This window comes from Osmerus mordax, chromosome 24 (genome assembly GCF_038355195.1).
Source record: "Osmerus mordax isolate fOsmMor3 chromosome 24, fOsmMor3.pri, whole genome shotgun sequence".
NCBI lineage: Eukaryota > Metazoa > Chordata > Actinopteri > Osmeriformes > Osmeridae > Osmerus > Osmerus mordax.
In genome coordinates, this window is record NC_090073.1 from 2,685,019 (window position 1) to 2,712,009 (window position 26,991).

At 43.4% G+C, this 26,991-nt stretch overlaps 1 protein-coding gene across 8 annotated transcripts in view; it reads left to right on the forward strand.

Annotated features, from left to right (window-relative positions):
- The window catches only part of LOC136933033 (NACHT, LRR and PYD domains-containing protein 12-like), a 561,343-nt gene that overhangs the window by 352,869 nt on the left and 181,483 nt on the right, over positions 1-26,991 (forward strand). For all 8 annotated transcript variants that reach the window (XM_067228390.1, XM_067228387.1, XM_067228386.1 and 5 more), the window contains exons 7-10: positions 17,885-17,948; positions 18,065-18,293; positions 18,600-20,385; positions 20,515-20,682. In XM_067228390.1, coding sequence (XP_067084491.1) covers positions 17,885-17,948; positions 18,065-18,293; positions 18,600-20,385; positions 20,515-20,682 — 2,247 coding nt within the window. The remainder of the gene's footprint in view (positions 1-17,884; positions 17,949-18,064; positions 18,294-18,599; positions 20,386-20,514; positions 20,683-26,991) is intronic.

The following is a 26,991-nucleotide window of genomic DNA, read 5'->3' on the forward strand; positions in this document are numbered from 1 at the left end:
CTCAGGCACCTCCTGCGGCAACAAGGAGACACACCCCTACTGCCTCAACTGGACCATGTCACCCACCAGACGGGTGCTGATCATGGGGGACTCCAACCTGAGTCTCCTCCCGCTGGTCCCTCTGAACTGGGTGCAGGTGGACTGCTACCCGGGTGCAAGGTTCTACCACGCGCTCAGCATCCACCAGCACATCACCCTTTCAGTGGCGCAGGTGAAGAGGGTCACACGAGCTTTGGGCCTGAACAACAGGTCGGGCACGACTGACACCTCGACCAAACAGGCCTCCAGCTTGTTCGAGCGTGCCACCTGGGCGTACCGGCTCATCAACGTGGACTGGGTCAGGGTCAGGACTGCCACCTGTCACAAGTGCAGGACACAATGTAGAGCCTGACTGCACACCTGGCTGCAGCGTTCCCTGTCATCCCCAAACTGCCTGAGGAGAAGTTCAGCACAGAGGAGGACAGGATCCACTGGACTTCAGCGACGCTCCCCTGCTGGAACAACCAGCCTAGAGCAGCAGCATTTCCATGCTGGTGTTTGCTGGTTTGGTGCTGGTTTAACTGGTGGACCAGCATGATGGAGCTGATCCACCAGCATGGTCTTGCTGGATAACCATTGTAGCTCATCACTTTGTACTGATTTCTGTAGCCAGGACATACATGGGCCTTGTCAAGGAGTTATTTAAGAGAAGGAAATACATTTCCTGTAAATACAGAAATGTAAAAACATACCACTGTCTCCATTCGTGGATTTGCAATTACATGGAGTTAGATTAACTGAAGTTCAGGAGGAAGATCGCTCACCAAGACTCCTCCTTCACTCCAGTCAACTCATACACATCATCAGCCCAGTTAAAGCACGGAGGAATGCCACCGAACCGAACTCCCCGTTTTCAATTACGAGTTCTGTATAAAGTCTACTCCATTAATAAATAAAAACGTATCATTTATTGTGTGTGTGTGTGTGTATGTACTGTGTATGTACTGTGTGTGTGTGCATGTGTGTGTATGCGGATCTCTGTGTGTGTATGTGTGTGTGTGTGTGTGTGTGTGTGTGCGCAGATGTCTCAGCAGGCTCTGGTCCAGGAGCTGCTGTGTCCAGAGGGGGGCCATGGCCAGGCTGCAGCTGCTGAGGGCAGAGTACAGCAGTGCCCAGCTCAGCCTGCAGGAGGCGCTCAACCACAGCTTCCAGGAGCCTCAAACAACCTACAGACCAGGAGCAGCTACTGACACATCATTATGGGCTCTTTGTTGTATACATGAATAATCATCATTTAAAAGTAAACCTAGAATCACTGGAGGTTGTGTGAGATGTCCATTCAGTGCCTGCAAGCACACCACACGTGTTAACCAAATCAATCAAACGTTCATGTGGAACTGTCACACACTGAGTGTGCGGTTCTTTGGATACCAGCAATTTAAAATTGATTCCACTGTCAAAAGAATGGTAAAACGACACAGGGTGTCACTACAACGATTTATTAATAATAGATCAAATTAAGTAAGAACGAGGCATAAAAAGTAAAAAGGTACCACGGTGAACATGAAAGTCCAGGGTCTCTAAAATACATCAAACACAAATCCAGAGGGCAGAGTTCTATGATGTGAGTTGCAGAGTTCTATGGATGTGAGTAGCAGAGTTCTATGGATGTGAGTAGCAGAGTTCTATGGATGTGAGTAGCAGAGTTTTATGATGTGAGTAGCAGAGTTTTATGATGTGAGTAGCAGAGTTCTATGATGTGAGTAGCAGAGTTTTATGATGTGAGTAGCAGAGTTCTATGATGTGAGTAGCAGAGTTCTATGATGTGAGTAGCAGAGTTCTATGATGTGAGTAGCAGAGTTCTATGATGTGAGTAGCAGAGTTCTATGATGTGAGTAGCAGAGTTCTATGATGTGAGTTTCCCTCTTCCTCTTTATGTCACACAGCTCTATGAGAGAAGCGTTTCTCAACAGGAAAGGTCCACTCCCAACCTGCACTCATAAAGAGAAGACGCAATACAGTAAGTGTAATGGACGTTATTTTATTGAGCAAATTGACTTAGTGAACAGTACTGTTGGGTGCTTGTTGTTTACTGTGCTGATTCACTGTGATGGGCGGTAACCTGCTGTAGACCTTCAGACCTTCAGTCAACATAGATGTAGTTCAGACTCACGTTCTGGTGGGTCAACAGACCAAAAGACTGAAGTTACCAGACTCCAAACTATGGTGTGTGTGAAATATATACATTCAGTTTGCAAAAAACTTTTTTTTTTTTAATATTTATCTTATGAAAGTGGTGGTAGCCCATCGTTATTCAGACAAAGTGAACCACATCTATTCTACAGGTAACAAGGTTACCTCCCATCTTGGTCACTGGTCAAACCTATTTGTAGATCTAGCATGTTCTGAAGAGGTATCATTTGATATGACAACAGACCAAAAATGGACTAAATACCTTTGGAGTGACATGCTGTATGCCACTTTTGTATTGCCGTTGAAAGGAAATATATTATAACTGACAGTGCATGAATCGGTTGTAAACGAACAAAATGCTAAACAAAAGTATTTCATGTCCAGGGCAGATACAACAGACAATCAAAATATAGAAGACACTCATCAAAGAGAGAATTATGAAACAACATTATAATTTTAATTCATCTTAAGTGCCTGACACTGACATTTATCAGTATCAGTTATCTCCCTTGAAAACACGGTGTATATGATAGAACCCTCACTGATATCATTAGTAGTCCAGATTCAGTCTATATGGTAGAACCCTCACTGATATCATTAGTAGTCCAGATTCAGTCTATATAGTAGAACGCCTCACTGATATCATTAGTAGTTTAGTGTATAGTATATAGTGGGTCTGTGTAGTGTATAGTGTATAGTATATAGTAAGTATGTGTAGTGTGTAGTGTATAGTATATAGTGGGACTATGTAGTGTATAGTGAATAGTATATAGTGGGTCTGTGTAGTGTGTAGTGAATAGTATATAGTGGGTCTGTGTAGTGTGTAGTGAATAGTATATAGTGGGTCTGTGTAGTGTGTAGTGAATAGTATATAGTGGGTCTGTGTAGTGTGTAGTGAATAGTATATAGTGGGTCTGTGTAGTGTGTAGTGAATAGTATATAGTGGGTCTGTGTAGTGTGTAGTGCAGGGGTCTTCAACGTTTTTCAGCCCAGGACCCCCAAACGGATGGAGAGATGGAGCAGGGACCCCCTACTATATATATTGTATAAAATTGTGTTTTATATTAAACTGGGCCTAGTGCCATGTATAAACATAGCTATCCTGTTGTTCAATTTCAAGTTATCAAGTTATTTCAAGTTATCTTCTTTTCAATAATATTGCAACGTGCATCCTTGTGTCAGGGATCAGCTGGGGACTGAATAGGCTCTCGGCCAATCACAGGGAACCTGACAGAGCCAGCGTGTAACATGCGGCCTCGTGATTGGCACAGCAGCGATAGGGGCAGGTCCTCCTCTTTGTGTACAGGAGGCTTGGAGGTCCAGGCTAGTCTCGAGCTGTGAGTGAACCTGTGCCCAGCTTGAGAGAGCTCCTGTGTGGAGCTGAATGTGTGCATTGCTGACTGAATGATAATGTCTTCTGGGAGTCAGGTGGCTGAGTGGTGAGGGAGTCGGGCTAGTAATCTGAAGTTTGCCAGTTCGATTCCCGGCCGTGCCAAATGACGTTGTGTCCTTGGGCAAGGCACTTCACCCCACTTGCTTCGGGGGGAATGTCCCTGTACTTACTGTAAGTCGCTCTGGATAAGAGCGTCTGCTAAATGACTAAATGTAAATGTAAATGTCTTCTGCCTCCATTTATCCGTTCGCTACATTATGTTGGATTCATGAAATTATTGGAAAAAACATTGGTTGACAAAAACATTACTAATTACTAACATTTGTCTAATCAACAAAAAAATTGCGACCCCCCTGCAGTACCTCCCTGGTTAGAAAGAGTTGACAGGTGAAAGGTCATTCCCAGTGGGCCATGTTCTTTATTCTCTCTGGTTTCCAGACCAGTGTGGATGAAGAAGAAGTAGAGACAGATATAATACTGAGATACAACCCTGGTCTCTGGTCATCTTTGTCAAACCCATGATTATAAATGTGTTAAGGTGTTGTTGTTCCTGGAAGGAGCCTGAGTTGAGAGCTCTCATGTTCTGAGGAGAGAGTTTCATGTGATACAGTAGACCTTAGCATGTTCAACTTCCTCATTTGAACAGCAGTCAGGGTACATGATGTAATATTCAGGCTGCTATTCTGCCTCCAAAAAAACTATCATAATTTAAAACTTTGTAATAATCATGTTCATGAAATGTGACTTATAAATATTGTATTCAGACCGACACACTGGAAGGCTGATATTGGCAGTCAGACAATGTGGACAGTATAGACCAATCCTGCCATCCATCATCACACTGAGCCGATTACTTACGCCTAGTGTTATTGTTGCATTAGTTATTTGTTTGTGCACCTGTTAGCCAAGATGCAGTTACTCTGTGATCTGACTAAATACTGAATGTTCCTTGAATCTGACCACTGAAACACTGTACAACTATACACTTCTGATACTTGATCTTCCTCTGGTACATATCCCTCTCATTGTGGAACTATATGAACCATCTTCTGTCCTTAATACCACAACACTTGTAAAGTCTTGACATTGGCCGGGTTTCCCAGATTCGTTAAGAATCTCTTAACGCTAAGAGCTTCTTAGGAGCGTTCTAAGAGCGTTCTAGAGCGCTCCTAGAACGTTCCTAAGAAGCTCTTAGCGTTACAGTTTTTTACAATCGCTATGACCGTTTTTTCAATACCTTTAACAAGTTTCCTAAACTCTTAACACAGTTAGCACAACATCCGTTTGTGTAGGCTGTACAAATAACACATTTATTGTTGCTTTGACACAAAATGCATAGAGTAAACACAAATTTTAAATGCTTGAACTTCTTTTACACACAAGCTCAACCAAGACCAAACCAATCAATTTTTACGGACCAATTCTACGGACAAATGCTTTCACACTGTCAACAAAACAGATACCATCATGTTCAAAACCTAAATTATTGGCTAAAGTCAAAGTGAACAGTTCTTTATATTGTGAATTGAAACACAAATATATCCCCTGTATTTTATTCCATTGCTACTGAGAAACAGCTGAAGTTATGCAAATACTGTAAATCACAGCTGATTCCCAACTAGGAAACGCTCAGGTGTTGAGGTTGTTTCAATTGCATGACCATATGGTATAGACAGTAAAGAGGACCTCTTTGGGCTGATCTTGTGTGGAAAAAGAACAATATAGAGCAATACGAAGAAAGTAAGAATACAGTAATGCCTGCACGAGGGAGAGGGAGACAAGTACCAGGACAAGAGAGAGGAGTGGGACAAGGGAGAGGGAGAGGAGTTAGAATGTGTGGTGGCGCTCAGAGAAGGGCCAGAGCTAGGGTAATACTGTAAATGGCAGCTATATTGCATATTTCTTGCAGTAATGTCCTGTTGCAAATGAAGCCTTTACTGCAGCAATTATGTTTCTGCCTTCTTTTTTTCAATACAGTAACCATACATTCTATAAAGCTACTCTGAGATGGGTCATTCATTTTTTGTTCTGAATTTATGCAGCAAAAGAAACTAAATGCATGCATTTACAAAACCCAACAAAACAAAAATGTAGAGAGGCTTCAAAAGAAACTGCATTGCAAACACAATCTATAATCCATATACTGTGAGACCTGACACATACCTCCATAAATGAATGCAGTTTCTGTAATTCCATCTGATGTTAGTGTTTTTTATGACATTGTGCTATGATTGACTAAATGTTCCTGTGAAAAGAGAACGTGTGTTAGTGTTTGGTAGACATGGTGTCATGTTTAGTGTATTTTTGTGTCATGACAATTAGTGTTTGAGTTTAGTTTACAATGTGTGATTTTGAGCATGAAATTAACAGTTTTGCCAATTGTGTGTGGTAGGTATTGAAAAAACTGTCATAGCGATTGTAAAAAACTGTAACGAATCTGGGAAACGCGGCCATTGTTGTTTCAATGGGACAGGTGTAGCACCACTAGGGGGCAGCATTAAGACATGGCTGCATTGTGAACCACTTGTCTGGGCCTCCTGTTTGCATAGCCGCGGGAACATATTTTATCGGGGGGTGCTGGGGGGGGGCTTACAGTAATGTTGCGGGGCGGCAGAGACGGACTGGGAGTAAAAATAGGCCCTGGACTTTGATCCAGACCGGCCAACCAGAACCGGCCCCCGTATACGCCACCACAGCTGCCCTGCTAATGCATGCACATTCTGTGTTTGATGTGATGCTAGTTCGGGATTTCGATACTTAATGCAAGCGTGCGTAGCGCTACGCGCGCTTGCATTAAGTATCGAAAGCATCTCCCAGCACCCCCCGATAAAATATGTGGGGGTAAAAAAAAAAAAGGGTAAGGGAGCCCTGGAGACAGTGTAACCCCCCCTCAGTCTCACCATGTGACCATCTCTGGGTTATCTTTGCCCCACAGGTTTATGTCAGACAAAACAACCTCTCTGGTACCTGGACTGGTTAGACTAGCTCTGTCTTCTGTTACAGACAACACAAGACAAGTTCACAACAACTACATCACACATTCACAATCTTGTCCTCTTCTTTCTCATTCCCTAACCCTCCCTCCTATTTGTCTCTCTCTTCCTTTCTCTCTCCCCTCTTTTCTCAATCCCTTTCTTGGTCTTCTTTCTGTCTCTTTGTGTATTTCTCTCTTTCCTCTCTTTCTCTGTCTTCCTCTCTATCTCTCCCCCTCCTTCTCTCTCTCCCCTTCTCCTGTCTTTCTGTCTTCCTCTCTCCTGCTCTCTCTCCCCCTTCCTTCTCTCTCTCTTCCTCTGTCTTTCTTTCTCTCTGCAGAACCTAGTCCTCCATCTCCTCCCTATCTTGTTCTGCAGTACAGTGTTGTCTTCTATTCAGGTTCCACGTCCTACTTTGTTCAGGCAGCATCACACACTCTAGCCAGCCGATGTTAGCAGCTAACCCTGTTTCTCCTCTCCTCTCCTGCTCTATCCTCTCTTCCCCATCTCCTCCTCCTCCCCCTTTCTCCCCTCTTGTTGGGGCATGCATGCACCCTTACAGAAGTAAGTTCCAGTAATGAGACTCCAAACAGGATCAACTGGTCCAAACACAAGTGTGTGTGGGTGTATGTATGTATGTATGTATGTATGTATGTATGTATGTATGTATGTATGTATGTATGTATGTATGTATGTATGTATGTATGTATGTATGTATGTATGTATGTATGTGGGTGTGACACATTCTCCAGAGTACCATATGTGCTCTTGTGCCTAGGATTTACCTGTGCTATTTTAACAGTGCTTCAATTACTATCTCTGTTTGTGTCAGCATTTGGTTATAGCTTGCATCAAAGCACATACACAACACCCTGCTAGCATAGATACCTTTAATTATGATGCAGGATGGAACATAAAAACAGGTTTGATTCATTATGTTCATACTCATCATTGCTTGTTCCTTCCAATCATACACAAATACATGCATACCTCCGTTCATATAGTTATACACATATGGTTGACAGAGTATTGTCTATAAAACTCCCACACCACAGGGTGTTCAATTCGGTGTTCAACTTCCACATACAATCACTTGTTGGGGCTTGCATGCACTCTTACAGAAGTAAGTTCCAGACAAGTTAAAACGATCCTCCAAACAGGATCAACTGGTCCAAACACAAGTGTGTGTGGGTGATTGTATGTGGGTGTGACACATTCAAATATGTACTGTATGTTAGTGTACATTACTGTCAGACACACACAGAACCAGATGGAGCACAGAGAGGAGGCTGATGGTGAAACCAGAGTTTTATAAAGGTCAGTAGAATGGTGTTTATTCACATGATGGAGAGTGGATGATTTACTGTCAGTCCAGAATAGGTTATGATTAAGTAAATGAGCACCCCTAACCCTGGTCTGATGTCTTATCCTTTCAAATACTGTTTGTATTACAGGTGTGTTTGTTTGACAGCATCGATCCTTGGCTGTACAATATAACATTGTTTCATGTCCATTAAACATGTCTAGTGTGTCTGTAAATGTGATCATAAGCTAAAAGGTGTTAGAAACACAGCCAGTCAGTGGTTAAGGACCTCCTACCTGTGATGATTGACAGGAAGAGGATGTACTGTGTATCAGTTAACAGTGGCCAGGGAAGGAGACCGGCTATGACAGTTGACAAGGAAACTATACATGTGTAATTAAGGGTTTGAATGAACGTATCAAATGTATATATCCTATTTAGAGTGCTTTCGTCCTCTGTAGACTGGGTAGCTAGTGCTAACAGCTTTTGGTTGTGGTTCAAAGAGATGGCTAGCCCATGACAACCCATAATGACATAAACCTTCATTCAATACACCCCCAGGTGTAAACCTGTTCCACATGTTCCTCTGTGCATTTGGTGAAGGTTTCATTTGCACAGTGCAAGAGTATCCTGAGCATGAGAGAGACCCTGATCAGAGACAGGACAGAGAGAGGAGGGTTCTGGCAGGGCAGGTGATCAGAGACAGGACAGAGAGAGGAGGGTTCTGGCAGGGCAGGTGATCAGAGACAGGACAGAGAGAGGAGGGTTCTGGCAGGGCAGGTGATCAGAGACAGGGCAGAGAGAGGAGGGTTCTGGCAGGGCAGGTGATCAGAGACAGGGCAGAGAGAGGAGGGTTCTGGCAGGGCAGGTGATCAGAGACAGGGCAGAGAGAGGTCATGGGGTCATTTATTTGTGAATCGCGTTACATTTGTGAATCACGAAATACATTTGTGAATCGCGTTACATTTATTTTTTAATCATGAAATACATTTGTGAATCGTGTTACGTTTGTTTGTTTGAATTATAAAACTAATCTAACTCCATACTGTACAGCCTTGCGATATGATATTCTCATATCCTGATATAGATCCTTTCATATCCCGATAACGATACATATCACAATATGGCCCATTTTCTATCAATTCCATGAATACATAGTTGATATAAAACGACCACATGGAGAGGCTCAACATTTTAGCCAGTTTGGTTGCATATGCTCCCGAAATGTTATCTGTGCAACCTCAAAATATATTTGGGAGTGTAGCAGGCTATTTGTACATAATTCTCTGGACAGGTTCAAGTGGACACTGCACCTTTAAGGGTGCAGTGAGGTCTGGGCTACGTTGTGGGTAGATAGTCTCTTTCAGCTAATGCTGAGTGGACATTAGCAACTTTTAGCTCCTCCTCCTGTTTCCTATTGGTTCTTTATACAGGAGTGTACCTCCTTCTGGTTCCTATTGGTCCATATAAGGAGGCGGATAAGGCATGAAATGAGAGAAGTAGGGTGAGGCACAGGTAAAAGTGAAAGTCTAAATATTTTGCACAGGACTATATGAATCTGTAAGGCAGATTCTCAGACTGAAAAGCAGACTTTAAAGTAAGTGATTTTACAATATTATTTCAGAGTATCAATGTACACATACATTAACAGACAAGGTTATATTCCAGAGTTTCTTCATTTTAGTAATTAACTAGAGTTTTCTAAGAGGAAGTAAAATACAATTTTGCTCAGTCTTATGGCCGACCTTCAGTACCAAGTGAAAACAAATCCAACTATGATCTAAAAAACGTTAATTGTTTCACTTAATCAACCAGTCATGCTGTTGTTGGTCATTTATCAAGTTATTCTAAATACCGTAATTACAATAACATTGTTCTAATCCTGTAAACTACATAAACATAGATAATCTTACCTCCACACAGACACACGTCATAGGTTACTGATCCATCAAGGTTTTCTAAGAAGAAGTGAGGTAGTGCTCAGTACAGCTGATGGTGCAGTATGATGGAGTGGAGCTTGTTGTAAGAGGAAGTGAGGTAGTGCTCAGTACAGCTGATGGTGCAGTATGATGGAGTGGAGCTTGTTGTAAGAGGAAGTGAGGTAGTGCTCAGTACAGCTGATGGTGCAGTATGATGGAGTGGAGCTTGTTGTAAGAGGAAGTGAGGTAGTGCTCAGTACAGCTGATGGTGCAGTATGATGGAGTGGAGCTTGTTGTAAGAGGAAGTGAGGTAGTGCTCAGTACAGCTGATGGTGCAGTATGATGGAGTGGAGCTTGTTGTAAGAGGAAGTGAGGTAGTGCTCAGTCCAGCTGATGGTGCAGTATGATGGAGTGGAGCTTGTTGTAAGAGGAAGTGAGGTAGTGCTCAGTACAGCTGATGGTGCAGTATGATGGAGTGGAGCTTGTTGTAAGAGGAAGTGAGGTAGTGCTCAGTCCAGCTGATGGTGCAGTATGATGGAGTGGAGCTTGTTGTAAGAGGAAGTGAGGTAGTGCTCAGTCCAGCTGATGGTGCAGTATGATGGAGTGGAGCTTGTTGTAAGAGGAAGTGAGGTAGTGCTCAGTACAGCTGATGGTGCAGTATGATGGAGTGGAGCTTGTTGTCTTCTCTGTTGTCTTCTGTTGTCTTATGTCAGTATGAGGTAAATGACTGAGGTACTGAATACGTTTTAACTGAGTTGTTTACATCATAGAGGTGTGTTCTAAATAAGGGTATAAAGTAAGTTGTGCTTCCTCTCTTGAGGTAACAGTCTGATAGGGTTGTTTTTCTGTTTACAGCTCTTCAGGTCTGGCTTCAAAATCCTTCTAATCTAACCCTGAGAAAGGAAGTTCTGTCTTTGAGAGAGAGGAGGGGGCTCTGCCTCTAAAATGAGTCTCTCTGGGGAACATGACATGGACACCAAAGCTAAGAGGTAAGATGAGAATCCATAACTGTTCATGACTGTTCTCCATCTCAGAGCTCAGCAGTGATATTATGACATCATCATTAGTCAGAATAAATGAGAGACTGAAGGTCTGTCTCTGTTGTGTTGAAGCCCAATCCAGCAGCAGAGACCAGCCTCACCTGTACCCAGCTGTGTGTCCATGAAGAGTGACAGGTCCATGGAACAACCTTTCAAGTTCAGTGATGGAGGACCTTCTAATGAGGAAGGGTATGTACTGACCTCTACTGGTGTTCAATGTTATGTGATGAAGGTGACATGTTGTGAAGAAGCTGTCTCTACTGGGACTCAACCTTCCTATATTCTAATATATTTGTCTTATAGTTTATTTGTGATTATAATGATAGTGTTTAAATGTATTTGGGCCCATATGAATCAATGCAGCATTTCTTATTCATGTCAGAGCACAACCTGCTGTTGTATATTTGTGTTCAAGTTTTCTCCAAATTCCAAGTACAAAAACTGGTCAGGAATCTCAGCAGAGTTTAAAAAGTTTATTCAGTCTTTACAAAGGTCAACATCTCAACAAACAACAAGCCAGAGACCATTCCTCAGGTACTGTGGGCTAGGAGTTGTGATTGTGAAGACAGTCTTGTAGTAAACTCTTAATTCTGGTGGCAGAACTAGGGTTAGGGTTAGACTAGAGCAGGGTCATAACTTGAGCAGGGTCCTAACTGGGGCAGGGTCATAACTGGAGCAGGGTCCTAACTGGAACAGGGTCATAACTGGAACAGGGTCATAACTGGAGCAGGGTCCTAACTGGAGCAGGGTCCTAACTGGAGCAGGGTCCTAACTGGAACAGGGTCATAACTGGAACAGGGTCATAACTGGAGCAGGGTCATAACTGGAGCACACATCTGTGTGTGCATGTGAGGCCCACATCACCAAAACAATGTTACTTAACATATATTTGTCACAACCCTGCTCCTTGGGAGATACCCTCCTGTAGGTTTACACTCCAACCCTGCTCCTGGAGAGATACCCTCCTGTAGGTTTACACTCCAACCCTGCTCCTGGAGAGATACCCTCCTGTAGGTTTATATTCCAACCCTGCTATTGAGAGATACCCTCCTGTAGGTTTACACTCCAACCCTGCTATTGAGAGATACCATCCTGTAGGTTTACACTCCAACCCTGCTCCTGGAGAGATACTCTCCTGTAGACACAAACACCAGCTCTAACTAGTTCAACTAACCTGAATGTGAGCTTAGAACACAGACATCTCCTCCTAGTGGAAGCCTTCAGTTAAACCAGTCCTAAACTAATCAGGTAGTTATAACTTCTCAATTTTAAAATACTTGACATATAATGTCAATACTGAGTTTTTGTATAATAGCTTTACATGCAATAAAAAGAGATCAGTGACTGACAAACATAACCTCCCTCTCCCTACACACACAAACACACACACATGCACAGATGTTTGGTCACCCTAGTCATAACCTCCATGCACACACACACACACACACACAAACACAGACACACACACACACAGCATAACAATCAGAGTCAAAGCCCTGCAGGTACCAGGCCTGGTATGAGCACAGACCGGTCGGGGCTCAGCCCACTTAGACTGGTTGAGACCAGAAGGTCTTAAACTCCTGGGTGGAGGAGTGCTGCAGTGTCTAAAGCAGGCTGCTAGCAAACATGCCCTGTGTGAGGTGGACCCTGATGTCATTCTTCAGTGTCTGGTTGAAATTCTGAGAATCAATTGTAAAAACATTTTTAATTTCTCTCCAATACAAATGTATTAACAAACAAAGAAATATTTATAATTTAAAAGTTTTTAGAAGTGAAAGCCTAAGGAACATCCCTACTAAAACTCAGGGTTAGAGCTGCTGACTGTAGATACTAAAGTATCCCTCATCACATCCCTACTAAAACACAGGGTTAGAGCTGCTGACTGTAGATACTAAAGTATCCCTCATCACATCCCTACTAAAACACAGGGTTAGAGCTGCTGACTGTAGATACTAAAGTATCCCTCATCACATCCCTACTAAAACACAGGGTTAGAGCTGCTGACTGTAGATACTAAAGTATCCCTCATCACATCTCTACTAAAACACAGGGTTAGAGCTGCTGACTGCCAGCCTGGCTGACATACAGACCATGTGGTAAAGGTTCACAGTGAGAGATACAGAGTAACAACAGGTCTGGAAACCTGCCTGTCTGACTCTCAGTCCTATTGAACAGCAACATTCAAGCCTGATTCTGACCCTACTAATGAATGATTCTAGCAACAAATGTTTGTTGAAATGATGACTGTGTCTGTGGTGTCTACTTTAGTGATTTATGTTTGTAAGACACGTTGTTGTGTTTGACAGGATGAGACAGCAGAGACCAGCCTCACCTGTACCCAGCTGTGTGTCCATGAAGAGTGCCAGGTCTATGGATCGACCTATCAATTTCAGTGATGGAGGACCTTCTAATGAGGAAGGGTATGTACTGACCTCTCATGGTGTTCAATGTTATGTGATGAAGGTGACATGGTGTGAAGAAGCTGTCTCTACTGGGACTCAACATTCCTATATTATAATGTATTTGTCTTATAGTTTGTTTGTGATTATAATGATAGTGTTTAAATGTATTTGGGCCCATATGAATCAATGCAGCATTTCTTATTCATGTCAGAGCACAACCTGCTGTTGTGTATTTGTGTTTTCTCCAAATTCCAAGTACAAAAACTGGTCATAACTGAGGCAGGGTTATAACTGGAGTAGGGTTATGTCTGGAGCAGGATCAAAACTGGGGCAGGGTCATAACTGGAGCAGGGTCATGACTGGTGGAGGGTCATAACTGGAGCAGGGTCATAACTGGGGCAGGGTCATAACTGAGGCAGGGTCATAACTGGAGCAGGGTCATAACTGGAGCAGGGTCATAACTGGGGCAGGGTCATAACTGGAGCAGGGTCATAACTGGGGCAGGGTCATAACTGGAGCAGGGTCATAACTGGGGCAGGGTCATAACTGGAGCAGGGTCATAACTGGGGCAGGGTCATAACTGGGGCAGGGTCATAACTGGAGCAGGGTCATAACTGGAGCTTACATCTGTGTGTGTCTGTGAGGCCCACATCACCAAAACAATGTTGCTCTACATATATGTGTCACAACCCTGCTCCTGGAGAGATACCATCCTGTAGGTTTATATTCCGCTATTGAGAGATACCATCCTGTAGGTTTACACTCCAACCCTGCTCCTGGAGAGATACTCTCCTGTAGACACAAACACCAGCTCTAACTAGTTCAGCTCTGGATAAGAGCGTCTGCTAAATGACTAAATGTAACCTGAATGTGAGCTTAGAACACAGACGTCTCCTCCTAGTGGAAGCCTTCAGTTAAACCAGTCCTAAACTAACCAGGTAGTTATAACTTCTCAATTTTAAAATACTTGACCTATAATGTCAATACTGAGTTTTTGTATATAGCTTTACATGCAATAAAAAGAGATCAGTGACTGACAAACATAACCTCCCTCTCCCTACACACACATTCACACAAACACACACACATGCACAGATGTTTGGTCACCCTAGTCATAACCTCCATGCACACACACACACACACACACACACACACAAACACGCACGCACACACACACACACACACACACACACACACACACACACACACACACACACACACACACACACACACACACACACACACACACACACACAGAGACAGCATGAGAGTCAAAGCCCTGCAGGTACCAGGCCTGGTATGAGCACAGACCGGGCGGGGCTCAGCCCACTTAGACTGCTTGAGACCAGAAGGTCTTAAACTCCTGGGTGGAGGACTGCTGCAGTGTCTAAAGCAGGCTGCTAGCAAACATGCAGCCCTGTGTGAGGTGGAACCTGATGTCATTCTTCAGTGTCTGGTTGAAATTCTGAGAATCAATTGTTAAAAATGTTTTATGTCTCTCCAATACAAATGTATTAACAGACAAAGAAATATTTATAATTTAAAAGCTGATAGAAGTGAAAGCCTAAAGAACATCCCTACTAAAACACAGGGTTAGAGCTGCTGACTGTAGATACTAAAGTATCCCTCATCACATCTCTACTAAAACACTGGGTTAGAGCTGCTGACTGTAGATACTAAAGTATCCCTCATCACATCCCTACTAAAACACAGGGTTAGAGCTGCTGACTGTAGATACTAAAGTATCCCTCATCACATCCCTACTAAAACACAGGGTTACAGCTGCCTACTGTAGATACTAAAGTATCCCTCATCACATCCCTACTAAAACACAGGGTTAGAGCTGCTGACTGCCAGCCTGGCTGACAAACAGACCATGTGGTAAAGGTTCACAGTGAGAGATACAGAGTAACAACAGGTCTGGAAACCTGCCTGTCTGACTCTCAGTCCTATTGAACAGCAACATTCAAGCCTGATTCTGACCCTACTAATGAATGATTCTAGCAACAAATGTTTGTTGAAATGATGGCTGTGTCTGTGGTGTCTACTTTAGTGATTTATGTTTTTAAGACACTTTGTTGTGTTTGACAGGATGAGACAGCAGAGACCAGCCTCACCTGTACCCAGCTGTGTGTCCATGAAGAGTGACAGGTCCATGTTTGAACCTATCAATTTCAGTGATGGAGGACCTTCTAATGAGGAAGGGTATGTACTGACCTCTCATGGTGTTCAATGTTATGTGATGAAGGTGACATGTTGTGAAGAAGCTGTCTCTACTGGGACTCAACATTCCTATATTATAATATATTTGTCTTATAGTTTATTTGTGATTATAATGATAGTGTTTAAATGTATTTGGGCCCATATGAATCAATGCAGCATTTCTTATTCATGTCAGAGCACAACCTGCTGTTGTATATTTTTATTCATGTTTTCTCCAAATTCCAAGTACAAAAACTGGTCACTGCTCAGCAGAGTTTGAAAAGTTTATTCAGTCTTTAAAACGGTCAAAATCTCAACAAACAACAAGCCAGAGACCGTTCCTCAGGTACTGTGGGCTAGGAGTTGTGATTGTGAAGACAGTCTTGTAGTAAACTCTTAATTCTGGTGGCAGAACTAGGGTTAGGGTTAGACTAGAGCAGGGTCATAACTGGGGCAGGGTCATAACTGGAGCAGGGTCCTAACTGGAGCAGGGTCCTAACTGGAGCTGGGTCCTAACTGGAACAGGGTCATAACTGGAACAGGGTCATAACTGGAGCACACATCTGTGTGTGCATGTGAGGCCCACATCACCAAAACAATGTTACTTAACATATATTTGTCACAACCCTGCTCCTTGGGAGATACCCTCCTGTAGGTTTACACTCCAACCCTGCTCCTGGAGAGATACCCTCCTGTAGGTTTACACTCCAACCCTGCTCCTGGAGAGATACCCTCCTGTAGGTTTACACTCCAACCCTGCTCCTGGAGAGATACCCTCCTGTAGGTTTATATTCCAACCCTGCTCCTGGAGAGATACCCTCCTGTAGGTTTATATTCCAACCCTGCTATTGAGAGATACCCTCCTGTAGGTTTACACTCCAACCCTGCTCCTGGAGAGATACCCTCCTGTAGGTTTATATTCCAACCCTGCTATTGAGAGATACCATCCTGTAGGTTTACACTCCAACCCTGCTCCTGGAGAGATACTCTCCTGTAGACACAAACACCAGCTCTAACTAGTTCAGCTAACCTGAATGTGAGCTTAGAACACAGACATCTCCTCCTAGTGGAAGCCTTCAGTTAAACCAGTCCTAAACTAACCAGGTAGTTATAACTTCTCAATTTTAAAATACTTGACCTATAATGTCAATACTGAGTTTTTGTATAATAGCTTTACATGCAATAAAAAGAGATCAGTGACTGACAAACATAACCTCCCTCTCCCTACACACACATTCACACAAACACACACACATGCACAGATGTTTGGTCACCCTAGTCATAACCTCCATGCACACACACACACACACACACAGACAGCATGAGAGTCAAAGCCCTGCAGGTACCAGGCCTGGTATGAGCACAGACCGGGCGGGGCTCAGCCCACTTAGACTGCTTGAGACCAGAAGGTCTTAAACTCCTGGGTGGAGGAGTGCTGCAGTGTCTAAAGCAGGCTGCTAGCAAACATGCAGCCCTGTGCGAGGTGGACCCTGATGTCATTCTTCAGTGTCTGGTTGAAATTCTGAGAATCAATTGTAAAAACATTTTTGATTTCTCTCCAATACAAATGTATTAACAAACAAAGAAATATTGATAATTTGAAAGTTTTTAGAAGTGAAAGCCTAAGGAACATCCCTACTAAAACACAGGGTTAGAGCTGCTGACTGTAGATACTAAAGTATCCCTCATCACATCCCTACTAAAACACAGGGTTAGAGCTGCTGACTGTAGATACTAAAGTATCCCTCATCACATCCCTACTAAAACACAGGGTTAGAGCTGCTGACTGTAGATACTAAAGTATCCCTCATCACATCCCTACTAAAACACAGGGTTAGAGCTGCTGTCTGTAGATACTAAAGTATCCCTCATCACATCCCTACTAAAACACAGGGTTAGAGCTGCTGACTGTAGGGTGGCAGAAAGGCACAGAGTCAAAATACAGACGTCATTTATACTGAAATATTGCTTAACATGTCCCCCCCCCCCCCCCCCCCTGCAATACCAACAGCTGATCTTAACCTCCCCATCATTTGTTCCATTTTGATACACAAATCTATTCCTGGACTATCTCTGCTCATGAAACCTTTCCATGCTTAGATTCCATGGGGCTCTAGTTCCTTAGTTAGAGGTATCAATCTGACTCTTGTTTACCAGGTTCTTTTAAAAGGATGTGGGTCTAAGGTCATCTCCTAGTCTCTTTCTTACCATGCTGTGCTACAACTAGATAGTTTTAAGGAAATAAATCATTGTGTTGAATTAATGTATTGGGTTTTTCTTGGGAATATTAGGCAACTTACGCCACCACAATGGTTTACTTGGTGGTGATGGTATCACTCTTATACAGTATGTCTGTGTGTATACAGAAGTGGATACAGTTCAGTTTACCACTCATGTTTTTGTATGATATACTCTTTAGTAGATCATTAGCCATTCTACATGTGGTTCATGTGTTTATGTAATGTAATCTCTTCTCCTCAGAGATCAACAGGAGAAGCCTGAGACAGACCAGAGTCACCAGGAGGACTTGTCCTCCATATTCACAGTGAGTCATTTTGTTTTCATTTAATCTAAATGACAAACAAGACAATCATTATAAAAATGTTGTTCTACTGTGTAGATAGTTCCTTGTTCATTTGATATCCTTCTTCTCCGTTTCAGGTGCTTGAGGAGACTGTCATCAGGTTTGTGAAGGAAGAGCTGAAAAGGATGAAGAGGATTCTGAGTCCAGATTTCCCAGAAGGCTTAGAGAGTCAGAGGGAGGACCAGGAAGTGGTGGACCCTGAATATCAGAAGCAGGAGAGCAGTGCCAGAGAGGGAGCTCTGAAGATCACACTGCACGTCCTGAGAAACATGAACCAGAAGGAGCTGGCTGACACTCTGGAGGAAAGTAAGAGACTCCATATTTAGTCTTAGTTGACCGACTGATGGTTTATGATGAAGGTTAGATATATGAAGAAAGTTATGAGATTCAGAGTAGCCCAATGTTGTGTAAGTATTCCGATAACCTTGTACAATCTGTGAGTATACTAAACTGTTTCATTATTGTGTACCTGATAAATGATCATATAAGTTTAGATAGATTTGAAATTGAAAATGGAATTGAATGTAGAGGAAACACTTTCATACTCTGTCAATAATCAAAACTACGTTTAACAAAAACACACACTTAACGTGTGTTTTGTTTTCTGTTCAGATGAGCGTGCTGAGATTTGTCGACAGAAACTCAAATCTGAACTGAAGAAGAAGTTTGAAACTGTGTTTGAGGGCATAGCTAAACAAGGAAACCCAACTCTTCTCAATAAGATCTACACAGATCTCTACATCACAGAGGGTGAGAGTGGAGAGATCAATAAAGAACATGAGGTGAGACAGATTGAGACAGCATCCAGGAAATCAGCAAAAACAGAAAAAGCCATCACATGCAACAACATCTTTAAACCCTCAACTGGACGAGACGCATCTATAAGAATTGTTCTGACAAAAGGAGTTGCTGGTATCGGAAAAACTGTCTCTGTGCAGAAGTTCATCACGGACTGGGCTGAGGGACTAGCCAATCAGGAAATCCAGTTCATCTTTCCTCTGCCGTTTCGAGAGCTGAATCTGTTGGATGGAGAAGAGTTCAGTCTGATGGAACTTGTCCATCACTTCTTCTCAGAAACCAGACAATCAGGAATCTCCATCTATGACAAGTACAACGTTCTGTTTGTCTTTGATGGTCTGGATGAGTGTCGACTGCCCTTAGCCTTCAAAAAGAACAAGACCTGGTGTGATGTCACAGAGTGCACCTCAGTGGATGTGCTGCTGACCAACCTGATCAAAGGAAACCTGCTTCCCTCTGCTCTCATCTGGATCACCACTCGACCTGCAGCAGCCAATCAGATCCCTTCTGAGTGTGTTGACCTGGTGACAGAGGTACGAGGGTTCAATGATGATCAGAAGGAGGAGTACATCATGAAGAGATGCAGTGATGAGATCCTGGCCAAGAGAATCATCTCACACATCAAGACATCTAGGACTCTCTACATCATGTGCCACATTCCAGTCTTCTCCCTAATGTGTGTGACAGTCCTGGAGCACCTGCTGAGAACAGAGAAGAAAGAGAAGATGCCCAAGACCCTGACTGAGATGTACACAGCCTTCCTGGTGTTACAGACCAAACAGAAGAAAGTGAAGTATCATGGGAAAACTGAGACAGATCCACACTGGGATGAAGAGAGCATTAAGAGCATTCTGTCACTGGGAAAACTGGCCTTTCACCAGCTGGACAAAGGCAACCTGATTTTCTATGAGAAAGACCTGACAGAGTGTGGCATTGATGTCCGTGATGCCTCAGTGTACTCAGGAGTGTTCACACAGATCTTCAGACAGGATGGTAAAGTCTTCCAGGAGAAGGTGTTCTGCTTTGTCCATCTGAGCTTTCAGGAGTTTCTGGCTGCTGTGTTTGTGTTTCTCTCATTCATCAACAACAATGAGAATCTGATGTCTCAGTCCACCTCAGACATATCTGACAGTGATGAGTCCATCTCAGTGTACAAGAGTGCTGTGGACAAGGCCTTGCAGAGTAAGAATGGACACCTGGACCTTTTCCTCCGCTTCTTCCTGGGCCTCTCAATGGAGTCCAATCAGTCTGACTTACGAGGCCTACTGACTCATACAGGAAGCAACACACAGAGCCATGAGGAAACAGTCAAGTACATCAAGAAGAAGATTAGAATGGAGTCCTCTCCAGAGAGATGCATGAATCTGTTCCACTGTCTGAATGAACTGAATGACCATTCTCTGGTGGAGGAGATCCAACACTACCTGAGCTCAGGAAGTCTCTCCAGTGAGATACTCTCATCTACACAGTGGTCAGCTCTGTTCTTTGTGTTGCTGACTTCAGAAGAGAAGATGGACGTGTTTGACCTGAAGATATACTCCAGATCAGAGGAAGGTCTTCTGAGGCTGCTGCCAGTGGTCAAAGACTCCAAAACTGCTCTGTATGTATAAAGCAATTTTAAGAATGATATAATTTAGGACATACTGTGATGTGATATTTGATTATCGTATGATCCTATCGTACAAACTATGACTCTGATGATGTGTCATGTTCTCCTTATGTCATGCAGGCTGAATGACTGTGACCTCTCAGAACGGTGCTGTGAAGCGCTGGCCTCAGCTCTCCCCTCCTCAGAGCTTACAGAGCTGGACTTGAGTAACAACAACCTGGGGGATTCAGGCATGAAGCTGCTCTCTGCTGGACTGGGGAATCCACTCTGCAAACTGGAGACACTGAGGTCTGTATTTATGTTCTACATGAGACAATAGCAAAGTTATAATAGCACAATGTCTGTATGGTTCATTTTAGACAATATCATTCATTCTCAAGTTGGGTATAAACATCATGCCAAGAATAAGATAGGCTTTCTGTCATCAGTGAGAAGTAGTTTGAAAAGTATTTGATGGTATTATGCATACCTTGGTTGTAAAAAGTTGTTATTCGAGTTAGTGTACCTTTCAATCATCTCGAACCAGTCTGCCCATTCTCCTCTGACCTCTGACATCAACAAGGCATTTTGGTCCACAAAACTGCCGCTCACAATATGTTCTCTTTTTCTGACCTTTCTCTGTAAACCCTAGAGATGACCAGTGTATCAGCAGTTTCTGAAATACTCATCTCATTCTGTTGCTCGGTTTGAACTTGAGAAAGTTGTCTTGACCACGTCTACATGCCTAAATGCATTGAGTTGCTGCCATGTGATTGGCTGATTAGCTATTTCTGTTAACAAGCAGTGGCCGGTGAGTGTATTTGGGTAGTGTTAACAATCTGTAAGTCCTTGTCCAAAGGGTAATGAAACGCAGCTTATCTGAAATGTAAACTCTAAATCTATTATGCATGAATACACAACCTGTCGTCCACCACACACTTTGTGAACATCTGGGGTTTCCCTCATAACAGTGCAAAAAGACTGAATTGAATCCGTGGACACCACTTGTTTTATTACGACACTGAAATGAGCAGTCATGGCTTTAGCAAAGAGAGAATGGGAGGTACTGTCATCTGCAGCACCTTTATAGACTCTGTAACCTAAATCAGTAGTACACATAATCTCAATCTCCCATTGTGTACGTGTGTGTAAGGATGAGATCTCTCAGCAGGCAGGCCGGAAAGAGTCACGACAATTATAAAAAGGGTTGACTAGGTTTTATTAGCTCGACGTCGGATCATGCCAACAATCCACAACAGAGTGGCTAGGATGAGTGACAAAACATGTCTCTCAGAAGTCCTTTATATATGGCTGGACTGTACAAATATAGTTACCACCACAACATCTCCTTAAACGGTACACATTCCACAACTTGATGCACAGAAGAAACAACACACAGGTGATGCGGTCATCAATCATTGCTTGTACTATTCTCTGCATCTTGCACTTAACCTAAGTTGACCAGAGCACATTCCTTGATCTATATGTGTATTGTCCAAGGCCTGCTCTGTGACCTCTTGACCACAGCAAGAGACAACCTCACACATGTATAGAAAATCTGCGTATCAGTGTGTCTCTGTGGTTGTTGTGATGTTACGTTTACTTTTTTAATAACTGCAGTCCAAAATGACCCATAGACTTTAAACCTTCTATGAATGTTAGGGTCACTAAGAAAAAGAATCAATTTCAAGCTGAACCCCCACCATCATTTTATGGTTTTCTCTGCTGTTAAATATAATGACAGGTCATGTTTGACCCTGAAGACAACATAAGGGTTAAGATATACTATACATCATATTATTGTACATTTACCTGGGGGTATTCCATCGACATAGATTAAGGAAAAACCAGGCTTTCGACAAGTCTCGCTTCTTTCCGCGAGAATTCCGTTCCATTGAGGTGGATTATTCGAGTTCTAGCTAAGTAACCAAGGTAACTGATACCTCTGAACTAGCCTGCTCCGTGTCTAGTCAAGCTTATGGTCAAGCTAAATTAACATGTGTTGCAAATCATTTCAAACAGGCGGAAACAAAATGTCAATAGACAGTTCCGTCGAGTGAATTCCAGCGCACTATTCTGTCCGTGTTCAGAAACATAAGTACAGACTTTTCATCTCGCAATATGACCCAGCATGAATGGATTTACGTGTTTACTTCATCTCCAAAGAATGAATTAATTTAAATACAAAAGTTAAGAAATAATGTCACTTTAACTGTTTTCAAAAGTCATTGGTTAATTGACATCACGGGTCTTCAGAAACAGAAGTAATGCATCACTGACCAGTAGTTGTGGAAGTGGTATAGGTTCAGCAGGCCCAGCATAGTTAACTAGATAGATTTTATTATCATCCATCCATCCATCATCTTCCGCTTTTCCGGGGGTCGGGTCGCGGGGGCAGCAACCTAAGCAGGGAGGCCCAGACTTCCCGCTCCCCGGCCGCTTCCACCAGCTCTTCCTGGGGGACCCCAAGGCGTTCCCAGGCCAGCCGAGAGACATAGTCCCTCCAGCGTGTCCTGGGTCTTCGCCGGGGCCTCTTCCAAGTGGGACGTGCCCAGAACACCTCACCAGGGAGGCGTCCAGGAGGCATCCTTATCAGATGCCCCAGCCACCTCAACTGGCCCCTCTCGACGCGGAGGAGCAGCGGGTCTACTCTGAGCCCCTCCCGGATGACCGAGATTCTCACCCTATCTCTAAGGGAGAGCCCTGACACCCTGCGGAGAAAACTCATTTTGGCTGCTTGAATTCGCGATCTCGTTCTTTCGGTCACTACCCACAGTTCGTGACCATAGGTGAGGGTAGGAACGTAGATCGACTGGTAAATAGAGAGCTTCGCCTTTCGACTCAGCTCCTTTTTCACCACAACAGACCGATGCAGAGCCCGCATCACTGTGGACGCCGCACCGCCTGTCGATCTCGCGCTAGATTCTTCCCTCACTCGTGAACAAGACCCCGAGATACTTGAACTCCTCCACTTGGGTCCAGATCTCCTCCCCGACCCGGAGATTGCACTTTTATTGTCATTCTTAAAAAAATATATATATATAGAAAAACACTTTAGCCTTCAGTGGACGCATACGTGAACGTTTGCTGTTAGTCATGTGGAAAGACTGGACATTTTGCTAAAGTGTGCCGCTCAGGTCAAAAACATGAGTTGAGGGAGGTGGTTATTGCCGAGCTGACTGTGTTATTTCTAAAAGATACTGTCCCAAAAGATAAGAAAATAATGTGCACTGTAGAATTAGACACATCACCTAATATGCAGCCATTCCAGATGATAGTGGATACTGGATCATCAGTGTCATTGCTGCCTGCTGAGGTCTATGAGAACTCATTCTGTCCTTGAAACAAACTGAGATTCCTCTGGTGACGTACTCAAGACAGAGAATCCCAGTATTGGGACAACTGGATACAAATGGATACATGATGGATGTTCTGCTCCAGCCTCATTTGACATTGTAGAATCAGGTTCACCACTGCTTAGGTTAGACTTAATCCAGGCACTGAAAATGGTCATTGTGGGAAACAGAGTAAAAGTCAGATCAGAACAGACAGTGAGAGAAATAGTGGTTCCACCCTTGCCTGCCCCTCCAGCTTCACCTCTACCTACCATGGGCTGTGTGAAAAACTTGGTGCAGAAAGTAAAAGTAAGAGATTATGTTAAACCTATGCAGCAGAAATAGAGGAGGCTGCCCTTCTCTGTCAGGAATGCTGTTTCGGTTGAATTAAAACTTCTGCTAGACGCTGACATCATCGAGAAGATAGACCCTTCTCCCTGGGTGTCGCCAATCGTTGTGACACAAGGAAAGAGCTCAACAAGAATACGGATGTGTACGGACCTCAGGGAGCCCAACAAGGCGGTGGTAACTGATTGTTACCCCATTCCTCACATGGAGGAGCTCTTTTCAGAACTCAGGGGACAAACCATGTTCTCCACCATCGACCTCACAAATGCTTACTACCAGGTTCCTCTACATGAGGACAGCAGAGACCTGACTGCCTTCATAACCCATGAGGGGCTTTTCAGATTCAAGCGAGTTTGTTATGGACTAGCATCTCAGCATTTCAGAAAAGGATGTCCATAGTAACGCAAGGTCTACCTGGAGTTTGTGATGACATCATTGTCTACTCATCTTGCCGTGCTGATCATGAAACTCGCCTGAAAGCGGTACTCTACAGGTTACATGACGCTGGACTACATCTGAATACAGCGAAGTGTAAATACTACCAGAAAAACCTGACCTACCTGGGACACACCATAAGTCTGACTTTATGGATGCCTGCTTCTCCTGTCCAGAGCTAAGCTGCGTAAGCTGCACGTCTACATGACCAAAGGGTGGCCTGCGTCATCCAAAGGCCTGCCGACAGACATGATGCCTTACTACCAAATTAGGAAGGAACTTTCCATGAAAGAGTCACTTATTCTGAGAGAGATCACAGAATAGTGGTGCCAGTAAGGCTACGTTCTCACATGGTACACCTAGCACACGAGAGCCACCAAGGCATCATCCATACAAAACAGAGACTCAGAGACCTATACTGGTGGCCCAAGATGGATGCACTGGAGCAGTGTGTCATTACCACCTGTGTGTCCTGACAGTTGAATGATAAGACAGCAAAGGCAAAGGGACTTGCACTGGACATTTTGGGCCCATTTGAAAGGGGTCCAGTTGACTGTAAGTTTGCTATTACTATGATGGAGTACTATTCTAAGTGGCCAGAGGTTTGTTTTGCTCCACAATGTACAACAGCTACAGTGATACGTTTTATGAGCACTGTGTTTAGTGAAAAAGGAAACCCCATGGCTGTGGTGACAGATAATAGCCCACAGCTAACATCGTCAGAAATGTCCTCTTTCTTGAAAGAATGAGATATCGCACACATCAGGACTACAATCAACCATCCGGAAGGAAATTGAATTGTAGAGAGACTAAACGGTGTAAAGAAAGCATCATCACAGCACAGAGAGAAAATTCTGTGGAAAACTCACGTCACTGAGTTCCTTCCAGTTTATAGAGCTCCACCACATGCGACCACAGGGACGTCACCCTTCCAGCTCCTGTATGGAAGACAGATGAGAACCAACCTCTCTGTCAAGCCAAAGCTCACCACTGTTCAGGACCAGGAACTAAGAGACAGCTGCAAAGAAACAGTTACACATGAAAGAGTACACTGATGCCAAGAGACGTGCTAAGACTCCTAAATTGCACCCAGGAAGTCTTGTGCATGTAAGAAACCCTGTGCATGTCAAGAAAGGAAAGTCAAAGTTCAGTGAGCCTCATAAAGTGACACATTAGAAAGGAGCTCACAGCTATACACTGACGGATGGGAGAACGTGGGATGCTTGGCGCCTGTCTGTGCTGCCAGAGACATTCACTCTTCCAGCAGACGAACAGAGGTGGTTATTCGTCCTCGGGTTTTCTTTCTATACATAATACATCACAGTTTGCATTTGGTGGCTGTTGTGCTGTTGTCCCTGTGGGTGACGCCTGTTCTACTGCATGAAGGGTTTTAGATTAGAAATAGCAAGAAAAGTGTGCTTGTTGTATTATACTACTATATAACTGGATATAACACATTTATTCTGACATACTATACTTTATAGGATGGTAGTATTCCAGTTGAGATTCAAGTGCCCCATACCAAGTGAGATTTCAAACATAAAAAATATAAACTGTCAGTTGGGGATTGTTTAAAGTCCCTCAGATTGAATTGATATCAGTATTTTTACTAGTTATATTGTATCAATACCATTTTTTACCACTGTCATTTAAGAATCATATTTTGTGCACATATGTTCATTCTTTGCATGCTTGCATCGTACACATTTGTGGATCGTACACATTTGTGGATCGTGCTGTGCAGTTGTGGATCGTGCTGTGCAGTTGTGGATCGTGCTGTGCAGTTGTGAATAGTTTTGCTACAATAATGGCCCCATAGAACAAACAGTTGAAGAACATCTGGTCAGCCAAGTGCTCCATGAAATGAGCCAGGGTTTGTCATTGTTAGAACTCACTGTAATGGCAGAATTCTAGTGGCACTGTGTAGATCTGAGTAGTCAAGAGATGTGGTTTTATTACAATTTATTTAGATTATACAATTACGTAATATTAAACAAAGCTTTGCTGATCTGTCATAACGAACGAGGTGCTAGCCACAGGTCGTTCGCCAGAGTGATGAAGAACAACCCTATAACCCTGCCTTATATAAACTTTAGATCAAATGGTTCTTCTGATGGTCAATCCATCAATGTTAGCAAACTCTGTGATTGGTCAGCACTGCTCAGTGACAGTTTGACTCCATACCAAGTGTCCCACAGTTCTTTGATGTGGCATCTCTCCCCAAAACAGTAGATAGTAAAACCACAGGAGTTCACCAGTCAAATGGTCAACTGTCCTTTGTGTGGACATCTTCAAACAAGTATTTAATTAACCCCACCCATGCAACAGGAAGGGTCAGAGCAGCTTGATCAGTTAAACTGCTCCCTCAGATCACAATAACAATACAGTTGAATCCACATTGTCTCCAGACCAGCTGTCTCATCCTCCCCAGGTGTCATAAACTGCAAATGGCATCTCTACCAAATGGAGTTTATTCTTCTTAACCAACTTTAGACTTCCA